The sequence below is a fragment of the Mixophyes fleayi genome, chromosome 1 (assembly GCF_038048845.1).
Source record: "Mixophyes fleayi isolate aMixFle1 chromosome 1, aMixFle1.hap1, whole genome shotgun sequence".
Classification (NCBI taxonomy): domain Eukaryota; kingdom Metazoa; phylum Chordata; class Amphibia; order Anura; family Limnodynastidae; genus Mixophyes; species Mixophyes fleayi.
Window position 1 is genome coordinate 10,693,550 of NC_134402.1, and position 21,817 is coordinate 10,715,366.

Genomic DNA, 21,817 nt, shown 5'->3' on the forward strand with positions numbered 1-21,817 from the left:
GATTAGTATATAGTCAGTGGGCACATCTGGCTAGTATATAATCAGTGGGCATCTATGACTAGTATATAATCAGTGGGTACCTATGACTAGTATATAATCAGTGGGCACCTATGACTAGTATATAATCAGTGGGCACCTGTGACTAGTATATAATCAGTGGGCACCTATGACTAGTATATAATCAGTGGGCACCTGTGACTAGTATATAATCAGTGGGCACCTGTGACTAGTATATAATCAGTGGGCACCTATGACTAGTATATAATCAGTGGGCACCTGTGACTAGTATATAATCAGTGGACACCTATGACTAGTATATAATCAGCGGGCACCTATGACTAGTATATAGTCAGTGGGCACATCTGGCTAGTATATAATCAGTGGGCATTTATGACTAGTATATAATCAGTGGGTACCTATGACTAGTATATAATCAGTGGGCACCTATGACTAGTATATAATCAGTGGGCACCTGTGACTAATATATAATCAGTGGGCACCTATGACTAGTATATAATCAGTGGGTACCTATGACTAGTATATAATCAGTGGGCACCTGTGACTAGTATATAATCAGTGGGCACCTATGACTAGTATATAATCAGTGGGCACCTGTGACTAGTATATAATCAGTGGGTACCTCTGGCTAGTATATAATCAGTGGGCACCTATGACTAGTATATAATCAGTGGGCACCTGTGACTAGTATATAATCAGTGGGTACCTCTGGCTAGTATATAATCAGTGGGCACCTATGACTAGTATATAATCAGTTGGCACATCTGGCTAGTATATAATCAGTGGACACCTATGACTAGTATATAATCAGCGGGCACCTATGACTAGTATATAGTCAGTGGGCACATCTGGCTAGTATATAATCAGTGGGCATTTATGACTAGTATATAATCAGTGGGTACCTATGACTAGTATATAATCAGTGGGCACCTATGACTAGTATATAATCAGTGGGCACCTGTGACTAGTATATAATCAGTGGGCACCTATGACTAGTATATAATCAGTGGGTACCTATGACTAGTATATAATCAGTGGGCACCTGTGACTAGTATATAATCAGTGGGCACCTATGACTAGTATATAATCAGTGGGCACCTGTGACTAGTATATAATCAGTGGGTACCTCTGGCTAGTATATAATCAGTGGGCACCTATGACTAGTATATAATCAGTGGGCACCTGTGACTAGTATATAATCAGTGGGTACCTCTGGCTAGTATATAATCAGTGGGCACCTATGACTAGTATATAATCAGTGGGCACCTGTGACTAGTATATAATCAGTGGGCACCTGTGACTAGTATATAATCAGTGGGCACCTATGACTAGTATATAATCAGTGGGCATCTATGACTAGTATATAATCAGTGGGCACCTGTGACTAGTATATAATCAGTGGACACCTATGACTAGTATATAATCAGCGGGCACCTATGACTAGTATATAATCAGTGGGCACCACTGGCTGGTATATAATCAGTGGGCACCTATACCTAGTATATAATCAGTGGGCACCTATGACTAGTATATAATCAGTGGGCACCTATAACTAGTATATAATATGTGGGCACCTCTGGCTAGTATATAATCAGAGGTACCTATGCCTAGTATATAATCAGTAGGCACCTCTGGCTAGTATATAATCAGAGGTACCTATGCCTAGTATATACTCAGTGGGCACCTATGACTAGTATATAATCAGTGGGCACCTATACCTAGTATATAATCAGTGGGCACCTATACCTAGTATATAATCAGTGGGCACCTATGACTAGTATATAATCAGTGGGCACCTATACCTAGTATATAATCAGTGGGCACCTATGCCTAGTATATAATCAGTGGGCACCTATACCTAGTATATAATCAGTGGGCACCTATGACTAGTATATAATCAGTGGGCACCTATACCTAGTATATAATCAGTGGGCACCTATGCCTAGTATATAATCAGTGGGCACCTATGCCTAGTATATAATCAGTGGACACCTATGACTAGTATATAATCAGTGGGCACCTATGCCTAGTATATAATCAGTGGGCACCTATGACTAGTATATAATCAGCGGGCAACTATACCTAGTCCTAGTATATAATCAACGGGCACCTATACCTAGTATATAATCAGCGGGCACCTATACCTAGTATATAATTAGTGGACACCTATGACTAGTATATAATCAGCGGGCACCTATACCTAGTATGTAATCAGCGGGCACCTATACCTAGTATATAATCAGCGGGCACCTTTGACTAGTATATAATCAGTGGGCACCACTGGCTGGTATATAATCAGTGGGCACCTATGACTAGTATATAATCAGTGGGCACCTATGACTAGTATATAATCAGTGGACACCACTGGCTGGTATATAATCAGTGGGCACCTATGACTAGTATATAATCAGTGGGCACCACTGGCTGGTATATAATCAGTGGGCACCTATACCTAGTATATAATCAGTGGGCACCTATGACTAGTATATAATCAGTGGACACCACTGGCTGGTATATAATCAGTGGGCACCTATGACTAGTATATAATCAGTGGGCACCACTGGCTGGTATATAATCAGTGGGCACCTATACCTAGTATATAATCAGTGGGCACCTATGACTAGTATATAATCAGTGGGCACCTATACCTAGTATATAATATGTGGGCACCTCTGGCTAGTATATAATCAGAGGTACCTATGCCTAGTATATAATCAGTAGGCACCTCTGACTAGTATATAATCAGAGGTACCTATGCCTAGTATATACTCAGTGGGCACCTATGACTAGTATATAATCAGTGGGCACCTATACCTAGTATATAATCAGTGGGCACCTATACCTAGTATATAATATGTGGGCACCTCTGGCTAGTATATAATCAGAGGTACCTATGCCTAGTATATAATCAGTAGGCACCTCTGGCTAGTATATAATCAGAGGTACCTATGCCTAGTATATACTCAGTGGGCACCTATGCCTAGTATATAATCAGTAGGCACCTCTGGCTAGTATATAATCAGAGGTACCTTTGCCTAGTATATACTCAGTGGGCACCTATGACTAGTATATAATCAGTGGGCACCTATACCTAGTATATAATCAGTGGGCACCTATACCTAGTATATAATCAGTGGGCACCTATGACTAGTATATAATCAGTGGGCACCTATGCCTAGTATATAATCAGTGGGCACCTATACCTAGTATATAATCAGTGGGCACCTATGACTAGTATATAATCAGTGGGCACCTATACCTAGTATATAATCAGTGGGCACCTATGCCTAGTATATAATCAGTGGGCACCTATGCCTAGTATATAATCAGTGGGCACCTATGACTAGTATATAATCAGTGGACACCACTGGCTGGTATATAATCAGTGGGCACCTATGACTAGTATATAATCAGTGGGCACCACTGGCTGGTATATAATCAGTGGGCACCTATACCTAGTATATAATCAGTGGGCACCTATGACTAGTATATAATCAGTGGGCACCTATACCTAGTATATAATATGTGGGCACCTCTGGCTAGTATATAATCAGAGGTACCTATGCCTAGTATATAATCAGTAGGCACCTCTGACTAGTATATAATCAGAGGTACCTATGCCTAGTATATACTCAGTGGGCACCTATGACTAGTATATAATCAGTGGGCACCTATACCTAGTATATAATCAGTGGGCACCTATACCTAGTATATAATATGTGGGCACCTCTGGCTAGTATATAATCAGAGGTACCTATGCCTAGTATATAATCAGTAGGCACCTCTGGCTAGTATATAATCAGAGGTACCTATGCCTAGTATATACTCAGTGGGCACCTATGCCTAGTATATAATCAGTAGGCACCTCTGGCTAGTATATAATCAGAGGTACCTTTGCCTAGTATATACTCAGTGGGCACCTATGACTAGTATATAATCAGTGGGCACCTATACCTAGTATATAATCAGTGGGCACCTATACCTAGTATATAATCAGTGGGCACCTATGACTAGTATATAATCAGTGGGCACCTATGCCTAGTATATAATCAGTGGGCACCTATACCTAGTATATAATCAGTGGGCACCTATGACTAGTATATAATCAGTGGGCACCTATACCTAGTATATAATCAGTGGGCACCTATGCCTAGTATATAATCAGTGGGCACCTATGCCTAGTATATAATCAGTGGGCACCTATGACTAGTATATAATCAGTGGGCACCTATGCCTAGTATATAATCAGTGGGCACCTATGACTAGTATATAATCAGCGGGCAACTATACCTAGTCCTAGTATATAATCAACGGGCACCTATACCTAGTATATAATCAGCAGGCACCTATACCTAGTATATAATTAGTGGACACCTATGACTAGTATATAATCAGCGGGCACCTATACCTAGTATGTAATCAGCGGGCACCTATACCTAGTATATAATCAGCGGGCACCTTTGACTAGTATATAATCAGTGGGCACCACTGGCTGGTATATAATCAGTGGGCACCTATGACTAGTATATAATCAGTGGGCACCTATGACTAGTATATAATCAGTGGACACCACTGGCTGGTATATAATCAGTGGGCACCTATGACTAGTATATAATCAGTGGGCACCACTGGCTGGTATATAATCAGTGGGCACCTATACCTAGTATATAATCAGTGGGCACCTATGACTAGTATATAATCAGTGGACACCACTGGCTGGTATATAATCAGTGGGCACCTATGACTAGTATATAATCAGTGGGCACCACTGGCTGGTATATAATCAGTGGGCACCTATACCTAGTATATAATCAGTGGGCACCTATGACTAGTATATAATCAGTGGACACCACTGGCTGGTATATAATCAGTGGGCACCTATGACTAGTATATAATCAGTGGGCACCACTGGCTGGTATATAATCAGTGGGCACCTATACCTAGTATATAATCAGTGGGCACCTATGACTAGTATATAATCAGTGGGCACCTATACCTAGTATATAATATGTGGGCACCTCTGGCTAGTATATAATCAGAGGTACCTATGCCTAGTATATAATCAGTAGGCACCTCTGGCTAGTATATAATCAGAGGTACCTATGCCTAGTATATACTCAGTGGGCACCTATGACTAGTATATAATCAGTGGGCACCTATACCTAGTATATAATCAGTGGGCACCTATACCTAGTATATAATCAGTGGGCACCTATGACTAGTATATAATCAGTGGGCACCTATACCTAGTATATAATCAGTGGGCACCTATACCTAGTATATAATCAGTGGGCACCTATGACTAGTATATAATCAGTGGGCACCTATACCTAGTATATAATCAGTGGGCACCTATGACTAGTATATAATCAGTGGACACCACTGGCTGGTATATAATCAGTGGGCACCTATACCTAGTATATAATCAGTGGGCACCTATGACTAGTATATAATCAGTGGACACCACTGGCTGGTATATAATCAGTGGGCACCTATGACTAGTATATACTCAGTGGGCACCACTGGCTGGTATATAATCAGTGGGCACCTATACCTAGTATATAATCAGTGAGCACCTATGACTAGTATATAATCAGTGGGCACCTATACCTAGTATATAATATGTGGGCACCTCTGGCTAGTATATAATCAGAGGTACCTATGCCTAGTATATAATCAGTAGGCACCTCTGGCTAGTATATAATCAGAGGTACCTATGCCTAGTATATACTCAGTGGGCACCTATGACTAGTATATAATCAGTGGGCACCTATACCTAGTATATAATCAGTGGGCACCTATGACTAGTATATAATCAGTGGGCACCTATACCTAGTATATAATCAGTGGGCACCTATACCTAGTATATAATCAGTGGGCACCTATGACTAGTATATAATCAGTGGGCACCTATGCCTAGTATATAATCAGTGGGCACCTATACCTAGTATATAATCAGTGGGCACCTATGACTAGTATATAATCAGTGGGCACCTATACCTAGTATATAATCAGTGGGCACCTATGACTAGTATATAATCAGTGGGCACCTATGCCTAGTATATAATCAGTGGGCACCTATGCCTAGTATATAATTAGTGGGCACCTATGACTAGTATATAATCAGCGGGCAACTATACCTAGTCCTAGTATATAATCAGCGGGCACCTATACCTAGTATATAATCAGTGGGCACCTATACCTAGTATATAATTAGTGGACACCGATGACTAGTATATAATCAGCGGGCACCTATACCTAGTATGTAATCAGCGGGCACCTATACCTAGTATATAATCAGCGGGCACCTATACCTAGTATTAAATCAGTGGGCACCTATACCTAGTATATAATCAGCGGGCACCTATACCTAGTATGTAATCAGCGGGCACATATACCTAGTATATAATCAGCGGGCACCTATACCTAGTATATAATCAGCGGGCACCTATACCTAGTATATAATCAGCGGGCACCTATACCTAGTATGTAATCAGTGGGAATCTGTATCTGGTATATAACAGCACTGTGCTGGCCCTACGTCTTCATCACCAGCCTGGCCTCAGGGTAATATTAACCCACCGCTGGCATGTTCTTCACGTTTGTGGCCTCCATAACACGGAAGGTGCCAGGGCTATGATAGAAAGTAATTATTACTAGACAACAAAAGCTGACTTTTATTTATTTACGCTGCAGAGAAACAACAAAATCTGTGACCCACTAAGTAGTGACTGGAAGGTTTTAGTGCGAATACATATACTGGGGGCAGCAATACCAGGATAAAGTTACGGCTGGACCCTCAGACACTGCTCAGTGCAGCCCCCTTATCATACAGCAGACGGAGGACACTGCAGACCCCCTACCATACAGCAGACGGAGGACACTGCTCAGTGCAGTCCCCCTACCATACAGCAGACCGGAGGACACTGCTCAGTGCAGCCCCCCTACCATACAGCAGACCGGAGGACACTGACCTCTGCTCAGTGCAGTCCCCCTACCATACAGCAGACCGGAGGACACTGACCTCTGCTCAGTGCAGCCCCCCTACCATACAGCAGACCGGAGGACAGTGCTCAGTGCAGTCCCCCTACCATACAGCAGACCGGAGGACACTGCTCAGTGCAGCCCCCCTATCATACAGCAGACAGGAGGACAGTGCTCAGTGCAGTCCCCCTACCATACAGCAGACCGGAGGACACTGCTCAGTGCAGCCCCCCTACCATACAGCAGACCGGAGGACACTGACCTCTGCTCAGTGCAGTCCCCCTACCATACAGCAGACCGGAGGACACTGACCTCTGCTCAGTGCAGCCCCCCTACCATACAGCAGACCGGAGGACAGTGCTCAGTGCAGTCCCCCTACCATACAGCAGACCGGAGGACACTGCTCAGTGCAGCCCCCCTATCATACAGCAGACAGGAGGACAGTGCTCAGTGCAGTCCCCCTACCATACAGCAGACCGGAGGACACTGCTCAGTGCAGCCCCCCTACCATACAGCAGACCGGAGGACACTGACCTCTGCTCAGTGCAGTCCCCCTACCATACAGCAGACCGGAGGACACTGACCTCTGCTCAGTGCATCCTACCTGCAGCCACATTAATACATCTCGTCCAACGTACCCAGCATGTCCTCGGAAACAGGTGTCCTCAGGATGTCCCCCGTGAATTCACAGGTTGTTTTCTTGGCATCGATCCCAGATGTGCCTTCAAACACCTGCGGAGACCCGGGGCAAGAACCCAATTACTGGCAATTAGTGAGGATTAGAGCAGACACCGCAGGTCCAAATGAATGCAAGGGATAATGTTTTAGGGATTTAGGAGGGGGCCCTCTCCGCTCTCTCATTCACACACCGGACCTCTAGGCTGTCGGGGAGGCTTTTAAGGTGGTTGGGGCAGGTGCCGGCTGTGGAGGGGTTAATAGGCGGATTAGTGGTCTTTCTATGTGTGCGTCTGTGTTGATTTAACCCCTTCTGTTACTGTCGGTGAAGTTGTTTCTCCAGGACGTGCCCAGCCCTCGATCCTGGTTACAATCCACCAACATCCGACCTGATTCAAGGAATATATTCAGTTTCTGACCATTATTAGCGCTGTCAGATGCACGGGAGGAACTGGGGGGGTTTGTCTAAAGTTACAACAAATATCGTTGATATCTCCACAATCATTTCTCATTAACTTATATTAATCACACTGGGGGGGTAATAACTAACATTGTGCCCATGTGCATTCATCAAGAGGACCAGACAGAGCAAGAAAGGGGGCGTGACCTAATGAGAAAAGTGCAGGGGAGTGGCCTAATGCTAATGATCCAATCAGGAGTGTTGTGTGGAAGGGTGTTGTCCATAGCAACCAATCAGACATTTGTATTCAATTTCTACGTCAGCGCTAGCTAAATGACGAATCTGACCAGCGACAGCACCCTGCTAAGGGGGCGGAGGTGGGGCTTAGCGGTATGACTCGCGTCATCAGGCCCCGCCCTCTACTGTGTGATGCCAGGAATCGCGGCCATAGCGCCACCACGCCCCCTCCCACATATCATTATTCGCCAAAGTACTTTGTAGGCCGTAGGCGATTTTGTGGGAGAATTGCTTGCCCTCTTGGAAGTCACTGATTATCATAAATGTATATACATATATATATTCAGGGGTTGTTTGCTGCCTGTTGCCATATCGCGTCAGATTACGGGGGATATTTATAATGGTCATTCTTACGGTATACTTTTACGCCACCGTTTGTTAAAACACTGACATTCCCTGTAGACGGACCTGGAAAGCAGGACAAATGAGAGGGCAGCAGAGCCGCTTGATTGGTACAATATTTGACACCGTTTGCAGCAATTAACATCCGGATCGTGACTTTAATTAGATCCGTGTGGCCTAGAACCAGTGAGGAATGTTCTGCTACACATCTGCAGAGAGCCGTGCCTGTGTGTGACTCAGGCTAAGCCGCTCCTGCTCGCTCGGCTCCGAGGCTGACTCTCTAATGGGATTAGAGGTGCTCTGGAAAGGTCTCGCTAGGATTAAACGAGTGAAGGTTGGCAGCTGGCCAGAAAAGGTTGCCCACAGGTCAGCGGGAGCGGGCTACCTCGGTCATACGTGCAGCTGGTTGTAAGAAGCCTGTCCGTAGGTCACAGCAATGTACGGGCAAACTGGCATCTCCCTCAGACAAATCCCAGACACCTACAGTCAGAAATGCTGTTTATTTCTCAAAGACTTGTGGGTCCATTATATCGTGTCTGCATGATTGATGTAGACTGTAGCTTCCATCAGGCATAGGATTGTACGCCCGCTTGCATAGAGTAATTGTGTGATACACTCTGCACGTGCCGATAGAAAATTCAGCCAGTACCTACGCCCATGAGCTGCGCTCATCCACACTTGTGCCTGAAGAGGCGCGATGGGCGGAGGGAAGGTGAGTTCTAATGTAGGCTGTGGGCGTGGAACTGACTCAGACCTGACTGTAGGGTTGATGTAAGAACGCACTGATGACATCTCCGAGTTAACGGCTTCTGATTGGCAGATTGTTAGCTGTTGGGTGTTGCCTTCATTGCTCCTTCATATTTTTTAAATATTTGTTTTCCTATGAAAATAAATATTTACAGGTTTATTGTGCTGGTGCGTGTGTCTGTGCGTGTGTCTGTGCGTGTGTCTGTGCGTGTGTCTGTGTGTGTGTCTGTGCGTGTGTCTATGTGTGTGTCTGTGCGTGTGTCTGTGCGTGTGTCTATGTGTGTGTCTGTGTATGTCTGTGCGTGTGTCTGTGTATGTCTGTGCGTGTGTCTGTGTGTGTGTCTGTGTATGTCTGTGCGTGTGTCTGTGCGTGTCTCTGTGCGTGTGTCTGTGCGTGTGTCTGTGCGTGTGTCTGTGTATGTCAGTGCGTGTGTCTGTGCGTGTGTCTGTGGGTGTGTCTGTGTATGTCTGTGCGTGTGTCTGTGTATGTCTGTGCGTGTGTCTGTGTGTGTCTGTGCGTGTGTCTGTGCGTGTGTCTGTGCGTGTGTCTGTGCGTGTGTCTGTGCGTGTGTCTGTGTATGTCTGTGCGTATGTCTGTGCGTGTGTCTGTGCGTGTGTCTGTGTATGTCTGTGCGTGTGTCTGTGTATGTCTGTGCGTGCGTCTGTGTATGTCTGTGCGTGTGTCTGTGCATGTGTCTGTGCGTGTGTCTGTGTATGTCTGTGCGTGTGTCTGTGCGTGTGTCTGTGCGTGTGTCTGTGCGTGTGTCTGTGTATGTCTGTGCGTGTGTCTGTGCGTGTGTCTGTGCGTGTGTCTGTGTGTGTGTCTGTGCGTGTGTCTGTGTATGTCTGTGTGTGTGTCTGTGCGTGTGTCTGTGTGTGTGTCTGTGCGTGTGTCTGTGTATGTCTGTGCGTGTGTCTGTGCGTGTGTCTGTGTGTGTGTCTGTGCGTGTGTCTGTGTATGTCTGTGCGTGTGTCTGTGCGTGTGTCTGTGTATGTCTGTGCGTGTGTCTGTGTATGTCTGTGCGTGTGTCTGTGCGTATGTCTGTGCATGTGTCTGTGTGTGTGTCTGTGTATGTCTGTGCGTGTGTCTGTGTATGTCTGTGCGTGTGTCTGTGCGTGTGTCTGTATGTCTGTGCGTGTGTCTGTGCGTGTGTCTGTGCGTGTGTCTGTGCGTGTGTCTGTGTATGTCTGTGCGTGTGTCTGTGCGTGTGTCTGTGTATGTCTGTGCGTGTGTCTGTGTATGTCTGTGCGTGTGTCTGTGCGTGTGTCTGTGCGTGTGTCTATGTGTGTGTCTGTGTATGTCTGTGCGTGTGTCTGTGTATGTCTGTGCGTGTGTCTGTGCGTGTGTCTGTGCGTGTGGCGTAAACCTGGCGCAGATGCCGAGCTGGGCGCCTCTCACCATCCGTACGATTCATATGGCACAGAATACATTATTTTTACTTGCGCTTTTACTTGGGCCGAAAATAACACCCATGATGCGTTCAGCTCTGCACCGGGCACATAGTGTCTGTGTGTCTTTATCCCTACAGAGCAGATGTATCTCACTACGTACTACGGGGAAACTGGATCATTACAGATCGGGGCCAATGGAGACGTTTGGAATGGGCTCTCCATGCAGAGGCTTCTTAGTGCCACGATTACCAACTAGGATAACGGCCCCACGCCCCCTCGCCCCACGTCCCCTCCCACATCTGCCAGGTGACCTCCTGTCCGGCAGGTATAAGGTAGTTTTAGGTGCAGTAATCACCTTATAGAATTGAAAGCAAAACCAACGACAAGTTGCTTTCAGTGTCTGAACTGGACTAGTAAAATGAGTCAGATTCTGATTGGTTGCGACAGATAACACCTCCCTTTGTACCAAGTTACTTATAGTTTTACACTTATCTTCTTACATTATATTACTTCCGGGAGATAGTGGGGATAGAGTATGGAAGAGGTGGGGACTAGAGTAGATAGAGCAGGGAGAAGGCGGGGACAGTGGAGATAAAGCAGGGGGGAGGCGGGAATAGTGGAGATAGAGCAGGGAGGAGGCGGGGACAGTGGAGATAGAGCATGGGGGAGGCGGGAATAGTGGAGATAGAGCAGGGAGGAGGCGGGGCTGGTGGAGATAGAGCAGAGAGGAGGCGGGAATGGTGTAGATAGAGCAGGGAGGAGGCGGGAATGGTGTAGATAGAGCAGGGAGGAGGCGGGGATAGTAGAAATAGAGCAGGGGGAGGCGGGGACATGTGAAGATAAAGCAGGGAGGAAGTAGGGACATAGGAGATAGAGCAGGGAGGAGGCGGGGACAAAGGAGATAGAGCAGGGAGGAGGCGGGGACTAGTGAAGATAGAGCAGGGAGGAGGCAGGCACTAGTGGAGATAGAGTAGGGAGGAGGCGGGGACATAGGAGATAGAGCAGGGAGGAGGCGGGGACTAGTAATGATAAAGCAGGGAGGAAGTGGGGACATAGGAGATAGAGCAGGGAGGAGGCGGGGACAAAGGAGATAGAGCAGGGAGGAGGCGGGGACTAGTGAAGATAGAGCAGGGAGGAGGCAGGCACTAGTGGAGATAGAGCAGGGAGGGGGCGGGGATAGTGGAGATAGAGCAGGGAGGAGGTGGGGATAGTGGAGATAGAGCAGGGATGAGGCGGGGATAGTGGAAATAGAGCAGGGCGGGGATAGTGGAGATAGAGCAGGTAGGAGATGGAGATAGTGGAGATAGAGCAGGGAGGAGGCGGGGATAGTGGAGATAGAGCAGGGAGGAGGTGGGGATAGTGGAAATAGAGCAGGGAGGGGGCGGGGATAGTGGAGATAGAGCAGGGTGGAGGCGGGGATAGTGTAGATAGAGCAGGGAGGGGGCGGGGACTAGTGGAGATAGAGCAGGGAGGAGACGGGGACAGTGGAGATAGAGCAGGCAGGTGTTGGTATTAGCAGAAATAGAGCAGGAGTCATGTCTGATACAGCCATTAGCATGGAGAACAATACCTGGACAATGGCCTTGGAGCCCACGACCTCCAAAACTTGTCCACTTCGGTTGGTGCCATCTGGGAGTGTGAAGTTTACAATTTCTGCATACTGGGCGAACTGTGTACAGATAAATACAAAAATCTTCAGTATTTACATTCATTTGTTTCTCATGTTCACACATCTGATATTCCACAGCTGTCCCAATTTAGAATTTTTTATTTTATTCTAAAAGCTTTTTTAAAAAAAATAAAATAAAATGATACCATATTTGTTACATCAATGGTATGTTCACAGCAGCACAGGCTATTTCAGGAAATTAGTATCTTGATGTGGGAGGACAGGGCTGCATGTGACAGGGGCAGTGACATGATGTGAGGAGAGGAATGGAGGCAGCAGGAGGCCACAGACTGAGAGTTATATAGTGGAAGGAGCAGGGTCCCCCAGCAGCACAGAGTATACCAGGAGATGAGTGATGTGTTAGTGAGGACAGAGCTGGAGAAGAAGGAGAGGGGAATTATTATTATAATTATTATTATTCATAGAGGAAATGTTTTCCACAGCACTGTACAAAGTTGGCAAAACCCTTTATGGCAACTACACGATATGAAGAAACAATGGTAATGAAGACAAAACAATATAAGATGAAAAGTAATAATAATAATATAATATTATGGAGGTATGGGCAGCCTTAGAGGTGACACTCAGAAGTAACGAATATATGTGCACTGTGCAATAGTCCAGCAGATGGAGTACAATTGAGTACGGTCTGTTTTATGTAAATGTTTCAGTGTTTGACAGACACAAAACAGTTCATAAAATGCAAATCGGATGCTAAATAAACAAAGTGATTCCCTCTGTATCACGTTGCGACTCTGCGTCCCACAAAACACAGCTTACTACATGCAGACTCTTACTCACATTGTCTGTCAGTAAAAGCTCTCTCAGCCTTACATCAGTGCTAGCAAACACACACCTCCCAACTGTCCCGATTTAAGTGGGACAGTCCCGATTTTTTACTGATCAGTGGGAAAGTTGGGAGTTATTCGGTTCACTGCTGGCCGGGGTGCCCTGCGGATTTGTGCTCTCGGTAATGAAGAGGCTCGACGGGAGGGGAGAACTGGGCAGCTTAGTACTTTACAAGCGCTAGGCACACCCCTGGGGATTAGCCACACCCTATCTTTTCATACTACGCCCCCCCACCGTGCCGTTGCCACACCCCCTCCCCGATGCTGCATACCCAAATGTTGGGAGGTATACAAATTCCCAGACTGGCCCAATGACCCTTCCTAAGCATTTAGATGCCTCTTACAGAAAATATAATTTTTTTCAAATTTTCACTTTTTGCTAAATTTAGGACCAGTTTCAGGGGCAAACGCTGGTTTTGTAGAGGGGGGGGGGGGGTATCTACACCACGCCACCAGTGGGCGTGACCAGCATGCATGGGGGCGTGGCTATATTGTTAGACAGTGCTTGGCTGTTCTCCAACTCTTCCTATCCCCATAATACACATGGGTAATGCTGAGTGCACTACTGTTAGGTGCACGCAGCTCTCTCTTTTTTCGAGCAGAGCCATGTAAAGCGGGGGCAGGGTCCAGCCACCTCAATTATCCAGGCACTAGTAAACCCCCCTCAGTTTGCCTATGAGTTTAAATCCTACTTGAAAGGTTTTTACATGTTCAGGTGATTTTCATTTATTGCTTTGTACAACTTTTGCAATTTTTTTTTCCAATCCAGTTTATTTGCTTTTCAATCATGTTTTAAAATGTCGCTGTGCGCTGGTGTACTGCGCAGCATTGCGCGGCGGGGCAGTGGTGACGCGGATGATGTCGCCAACCCCCCTGCTCATTGGTCCCTCGGACCTCCCTTCCGGGACCTCCCAGAAGGTAGGCAAGTATGACATATATGTTTGTCAGGAACCGGTGACATCACTGGTTCCAAGCAAACTGATTGGCTGCACGATGGTGGAGTTCCTTCCTCAGAGATGTCACTGGCATACGGGGGAATTTCTCAGAATACTAAAGTGAAGAATTGAATGTCGTGAAGCTATAACAATGTATCACGTGTTCACGGGTGAAGCATTATCACGTGTAAAAAACGAGGGACTGAATTTGCCTCTAATGGTGTCAAAAGATTCATGATCATGGCTGATTTCAGAGAGCCACTTGCAAAGCCCCCATCAGATCCAGCCCTGCTGTATAAAAACATTAAGGCTAATTCTGCTTTTGTTAGTTTTCAAGGCACGATAATCTCCGGACTGTGTTGTATAACCGCAGTTGAATTGTAACCTTTGTTTCCCTTAACAGAGAGTCTGTTTAATAAGATTACTAATTTGTGGCTCTCCATCATCGCTGTGCTACTTACTTCAAATGATATTGTTGCCGTTTGTATTGGCAGCGGCGCCTGCGACTAAGGATCGGACCTGGAAATAGCTGGAGAGTCTCCAAACCTCTCCGTGCAGCCTCTGTGTCTGCTTACCAAACATCCCCTGCAGCTGGGGGCCAAAGAGGGCCACGCAGACAACCCAGGGGCCCAAGCACTTACCTATATATTATATATAGTCATGTTACTTAGAGGAAATACTGAATTTTCTTTGCAAATATGCAGATTTCAAGAACTGGTAATAAGATGATCTGCAAACGTTGTTATTCATTTCCCTGCTGTTGTGTGGTTAGAAAACAACATTCAGAGCTAGCGCAGATTGGCAGCTGCAATAAAAACACCCTAAAAATTGGGCATGAGGGATTTTAAAGCTGGAAAAACACTAGCACGTATACCGCCGCCGTGAGACTAAACTGTGTTGCAAAAAGCTGCAACAATATTGAAATAGCGCAGTTTACAAACCTCAAGTCGGTCGTCTCTGAAACCACAAATGAGTCCGTACAAGCAAATCGGTACTTTGTTTAAATAAAAAAACCAGAAGGACTATTTCTCAAAATGCCGCCACAAAGATCAATTTTTATTTTTATCGCCACTTATCCAAGAGATAAAAAAATAAAATCCTTCATTGCGGCAATGTGTATATATATATATATGTATTAGAGATGCTCACTGACCCCCGTGAAGTAGTTTTGGTTTTGGATCTGGATTAGCTTTGTGTTTTGGTTTTGGTTTTGACAAAACCGCCCTCGCCCGCGAGATCCGACGACTTAACGATGACGTTTTGCCTCGTTTTCGATTCCGAGGGCACGCGACAGTACCGAGAGCCCAGCTGGGTACTCGGATCCCCTAAGTTCGGGTGTGTTTGGTTCTCAAGGAACCCAGCCTGAGCATCTCTAATATCTATATATCAAATAATTGCTGAATGACACTCGGTGACACTGGCCTGGAGCACTAAGGGTTAACCTACCTCCTCGCCAGAGCTGTCTATGTAGACATACATTTATTAGAAAACTGGAAAATTAAAAATGAATGAGGGGGAACGACCGAACACGACAGGTGATGTTCTCGTGTATATCGCTAGGCCGTACACACACAAAGTCTTGTCCCCCTTAATTTCTAACACGCTCTGCAAAACGGTGTAAAGCATCAATACGACGTGGGGCAAAAGGGTAAAATCCAAAGCTGTTGCCGGACCTCATAGTGGCTGTACACCTGTCCCCACCATATTACTCCACTGCTCTCTGCAATCATTGTTTCAGTCATAGCAATTAAACTCCGATCACACTTCCTTAATGAAACCCAACGTATTTAGAGTAAAACTAGTCAGACTATAGTGATTACAGTAAACAGATACATTCTCCATTGTAAGTGACCTGATCCTCATATTTATTGTACCTGTATTAACCTTGAGAATCCTTGTGTACAGTAATAATACGTCCTGATGGTTTCTGTAAACACGTCGACTGTTTACTATAAAGATTCACTTGTCTTAACCCGACACAGAGTCAGAGGAGCAGATGGGAATACCCAGAGAAAGGGATCCGACCTTCTCACACCACCAAGGGGCAAATTCCTCCCCTCTGTATTTATCCGCATGCAGCACAGAATTGCTAGATGCTGATCGGATACCTGCTCTGTTTTGTAATCAATATATATCAGAGTGGAGGTAAATCTGAACTAACTGGTTTGATATTCTCTACAGAATAGTGCTGAACTGAACGTCAGGACAGCTTTAGCTAATTAGAAAATTGAATTGGAAAGTGAATCGGGCGTTGCTCACTGCAAGCTTCCAAGTGTGGCACGATCTGGTGAAATTAAAAAATTGATTGCAAAAATTGCGGTTTTCCATGTACATTTATAGCACTTTCTGAAGCACGTCCATGGGCGCCAGGAGTGCCCACAGCTTGCCCACACTCCATGCATAACCTTGCCCCCATCTCGTGCACACACATTTTCACGAGTTGGAAAATACAATTGTTGGGATATATAATCATGTTACCTGTACATTATGTTTAAATATATCAGTTGGCTGGGTAAATAGTTTTGTGACTAATAAGCATTTCTCATTGTAACGTGTCGACTATGGATAGTAACGTGACATTTCTGCATTCCAGATTTCAGATTTCCGTCCAGGTATCGCAGGAATCTATAAGCACAAAGAGTATATATTTTTTTGCTGCTTGGTTAAATTTGAGGAAGGCTCGTGTTTTCTTCCGGTTCATCGCCCTGCTTGAAAGCCAATCGTAGGACATCACACGGCTTTTAGTGACTAGTCTTTGTGCTTCAGCTGAGATCAGCTACCCAAACTCAAGGTCATACCCCCCCAGGTCAGTGACTGAACCTCTAAGATACGTAAGACCATGTACACGTGAATAAAGCCCAGTGATAATGGCAAATTCTACAACCAAGTGCAGAAGTAAAAAATCGGACATTTTTTTAAATGATGGAGAATGGTATAAAAACTGCGGGAATGTTGTCATCTAAAAATAATATTGTGTAAATGACATCCAGCAAGAAAGGATGCAATTTATTCTGTGCATTAAAATAGGACGTGGATTATTTAACGTGTCGATAAATATAGATCATCCCATTTACCAGGACGTTATCAGACTACAGACTACGGTGGTGTTGGGGCAGCACGATGGCTCAGTGGTTAGCACTTCTGCCCCATAGCACTGGGGTCATGAGTTCAATTCCCAACCATAGCCTTATCTGTGTGGAGTTTGTATGTTCTCCCCGTATTTGCGTGGGTTTCCTCCGGGTGCTCCGGTTTCCTCCCACACTCCAAAAAAAACATACTGGTAGGTTAATTGGCTGCTATCAAAAATGACCCTAGTCTCTCTCTCTCTGTCTGTCTGTCTGTCTGTGTGTGTGTGTGTGTGTGTTAGGGAATTTAGACTGTAAGCTCCAATGGGCAGGGACTGATGTAAGTGAGTTCTCTGTACAGCGCTGCGGAATTAGTGGCGCCATATAAATAAATATTGATGATGATGATACCATGAAGTGGATTTCCACCATCAGACAGCTCTGTCTTCCAAGCACAGCTACTTCCATTCGTTGTCCTAAATTATGACAGCGCAACTGGATGGAACTGTATCCGAGACACAGATCTAAGCTGGGTTTTTTAACCTACTCAAGCAAATCTCATATTTGTTTTTGATAACATATTGAAATAGCTGTTTATACCCATCAGTTAGAGAAAACAAAGATAGTTTCACCCCTATTCCCAAGACTAACTTTATACAGGTTACATAATCCTAGAAAACGACCAAAAATACTCATCTGTTTCTCCCAAACATAAAACACATTCACATAAGGGCTGGGAAATGCATTTATATTATTCTGTACTATATTAATATTATTATTATTATTATTATTATTATTATTATTATTAGGAAGAGGTAAGGATTTGCTTGAGTAGGTTAAAAAACCCAGCTTAGATCTGTGTCTCGGATACAGTTCCATCCACGGGCAGCACGGTGGCTTAGTGGTTAGCACTTCTGCCTCACAGCACAGGGGTCATGAGTTCAATTCCCGACCATGGCTTTATCTGTGTGGAATTTGTATGTTCTCCCTGTGTTTGTGTGGGTTTCCTCCGGGTGCTCCGGTTTCCTCCTACACTCCAAAAACATACTGGTAGGTTAATTGGCTGCTAACAAATTGACCCTAGTCTCTCTCTCTCTCTCTCTCTCTGTATATTAGGGAATTTAGACTGTAAGCCCCAATGGGGCAGGGACTGATGTGAGTGAGTTCTCTGTACAGCGTGGCGTAATTAGTGGCGCTATATAAATAAATGATGATGATGATGGTTGAGTCCCTGTTATTATTAGCAGTCGTAGTACTCCCACAGCTACCAATACCATCTGCATAATAATTTATCGATTTATCGTACGCACCTTTACGTTATCTAACACCACCAGGGGGCCGTTAACACCGCACACTGTCCGGTAACCTGTGGAGAGAAAGAATAATTATCAGCGTAGAAATTATTTACAATTAACGTTGCCCAGGACATGATCATCCATTGCCTCCTGGTCCAGTCACTGCGAGGAGCACTGATAAGCAGTTTAATGTGGAGTGGAATGCTGGGGTCGTTTTGTTTTTTTTGGGAGGAAATATACCATATCCAGAAAACCCTAAACCTCATACGTGTATCAGAATCGCTTTTATTAATCCTTCGATAATAATAACCCAAGATTATCTCTCTACAGATTTCCAGTAAGTACAAGAAAAAGCAAAGTGAGAAGAAAACACCATTTTGTGGCGTTGATCGTTTAATTTGTTATGTGCCAACCTATTAGTAATTATTAATATTATAGATAATATTCTGTGGTGAAACATAACTCACTAATAGAAATAATAATATGACTAGACGGCTTATTTAATAATAGACTTCATGTGTAACCAACAGAAACCTACGGGCCGTTCGCTCTCATCACCAGCAGGTCTTGGGGGTAGATCGATTAAACATTCCAAAAAAAGGAAAAGTGCAGGTGTTGCCCATAGCAACCAATCAGAATCTAGCTCTCGTGTTCTACAATGTACGGGATAAATGATAAATAGAATCTGATTGGTTGCTATGGGCAACCCCCTACACTTTTCCATTGTTTTAGAAGGTTTGATAAATCTACCCCAAGGTATTTGACATATTGTCCATGAAAATGTATTTATTTATTTCTATATGATGGATTTAATTCTCATTATTTATTTATACTCTGTATATATGAACTAATACCCAGTACCACTTCTTTTGCTTTGTATGCTGGGTGTAATTCTCATTTTATAAATTTTTGACAAAGGAGTGCAAGGAGTTCACCCCCTTTTAGCGTAAGTAAACGGAAAACTGGTGGCCAGTGGCAGAGAATATGGGGATACACACGTCTTATTAATCATTAATCAGTCATACATGTACGTGACATTTATCGCACCACGTACTTGCAGCTAGAGCTTACATAAGAGTAAGAGTAACCCTAACCCTCAAAAACAAAACTTTTAATATTTATATAGTTTAAAAAACAAACCTAGAGAGCTCATGTAATCCCCATATAGGAAGCAGGGAACTTCTCTCCAGAAAGCAGCAGTCCCAGTAATTGGGGGCCTGGGCTGTGTCAGAAAAAAATTGGGGGAGAAATTCCTGTGGAAACAGACTGTGTGGGTGGGCTGCATTTTTTAAAGGAGGAGAAGTAAAGGCTTCTGCAGTGATTGCCAATTCTGTACAGCAAAAAAAAAAAGTCTTTCAACCTGACCCCCATGCTCACACCCACCCAAATTTCACAGTTCCTGTCATGTATAATCACCATTAGCCGGGAGAATAATGCATTATTAACTCACGTCTAAGCGTGCTGACAAAAGAGTAACTAGTCCGACTTTGCAGAGCCACTAATTGTTTCTTCTCTGGCCATCTGGGGGGTGGGCCGCTCCCCGCCCTCAGGGCTGGCATAGGACGTGTCTGGGGGTATGTGAAACATGCATTGACCACACAGAGACAAGTAATAAATATATATATATATTATATATATATATATATATATATATATATATATATATATATATATATACATGAGCGGCTGGGTTGGTCACCATCCACTTTCTGTAGAAGTCTGAGGGGAGCTGATATCTTATTGCTGTTGGTGCAGACTCAGCTAAATGTCACTTTACCAGAGTAGGGGTAGGCAACTTGTGTCTCATTAACTGACACTTGTGGAACTACAAGTCTCAGCTAGTGCTAACAGTTGCTGATTTTTTAGCAGGGACTTGTAGTAAGGGTACATAATACATGTATAATTATGGTAAGGGTACATACTACATGTAATGTTACGGAAGGGTACATACTACATGTAAACTTATGGAAGGGTACATACTACATGTAAAGTTATGGTAAGGGGACATACTGCATGTTATGGTAAGTACATACTACATGTAAAGTTTTGCTAGGGTACATACTACATGTAAAGTAATGGAAAGGGTACATACTACATGTAAAGTTATTGTAAGGGGACATACTGCATGTTATGGTAAGTACATACTACATGTAAAGTTATGGAAGGGCACTTACTACATGTAATGTTACTGTAAAGGGTACATACTACATGTAAAGTTATGGAAGGGTACATACTACATGTAAAGTTATGGTAAGGGGACATACTGCATGTTATGGTAAGTACATACTGCATGTAAAGTTTTGCTAGGGTACATACTACATGTAAACTTATGGAAGGGTACATACTACATGTAAAGTTATGGTAAGGGGACATACTGCATGTTATGGTAAGTACATACTACATGTAAAGTTTTGCTAGGGTACATACTACATGTAAAGTAATGGAAGGGTACATACTACATGTAAAGTTATTGTAAGGGGACATACTGCATGTTATGGTAAGTACATACTACATGTAAAGTTATGGAAGGGCACTTACTACATGTAATGTTACTGTAAAGGGTACATACTACATGTAAAGTTATGGAAAGGGTACATACTACATGTAAACTTATGGAAGGGTACATACTACATGTAAAGTTATGGTAAGGGCCCATACTGCATGTTATGGTAAGTACATACTACATGTAAAGTTTTGCTAGGGTACATACTACATGTAAAGTAATGGAAAGGGTACATACTACATGTAAAGTTATTGTAAGGGGACATACTGCATGTTATGGTAAGTACATACTACATGTAAAGTTATGGAAGGGCACTTACTACATGTAATGTTACTGTAAAGGGTACATACTACATGTAAAGTTATGGAAAGGGTACATACTACATGTAAAGTTATGGAAAGGGTATATACTACATGTTATGGTAAGTACATACTACATATAAAGTTTTGGAAGGGTACATACTACATGTAAACTTATGGAAGGGTACATACTACATGTAATGTTACGGTAAGGGCCCATACTGCATGTTATGGTAAGTACATACTACATGTAAAGTTTTGCTACGGTACATACTACATGTAAAGTAATGGAAAGGGTACATACTACATGTAAAGTTATGGTAAGGGGACATACTGCATGTTATGGTA

The 21,817-nt window shown here is 44.0% G+C and overlaps 1 protein-coding gene across 1 annotated transcript in view; it reads right to left on the bottom strand.

Moving 5' to 3' along the window:
- ATP6V1B1 (ATPase H+ transporting V1 subunit B1) overlaps positions 1–21,817 on the bottom strand; it is a 67,903-nt gene that overhangs the window by 26,911 nt on the left and 19,175 nt on the right. The window contains exons 2-4 of the mRNA XM_075187433.1: positions 18,683–18,738; positions 12,426–12,524; positions 7,641–7,734 (exon numbers count right to left, since the gene is read on the bottom strand). Coding sequence (XP_075043534.1) covers positions 7,641–7,734; positions 12,426–12,524; positions 18,683–18,738 — 249 coding nt within the window. The remainder of the gene's footprint in view (positions 1–7,640; positions 7,735–12,425; positions 12,525–18,682; positions 18,739–21,817) is intronic.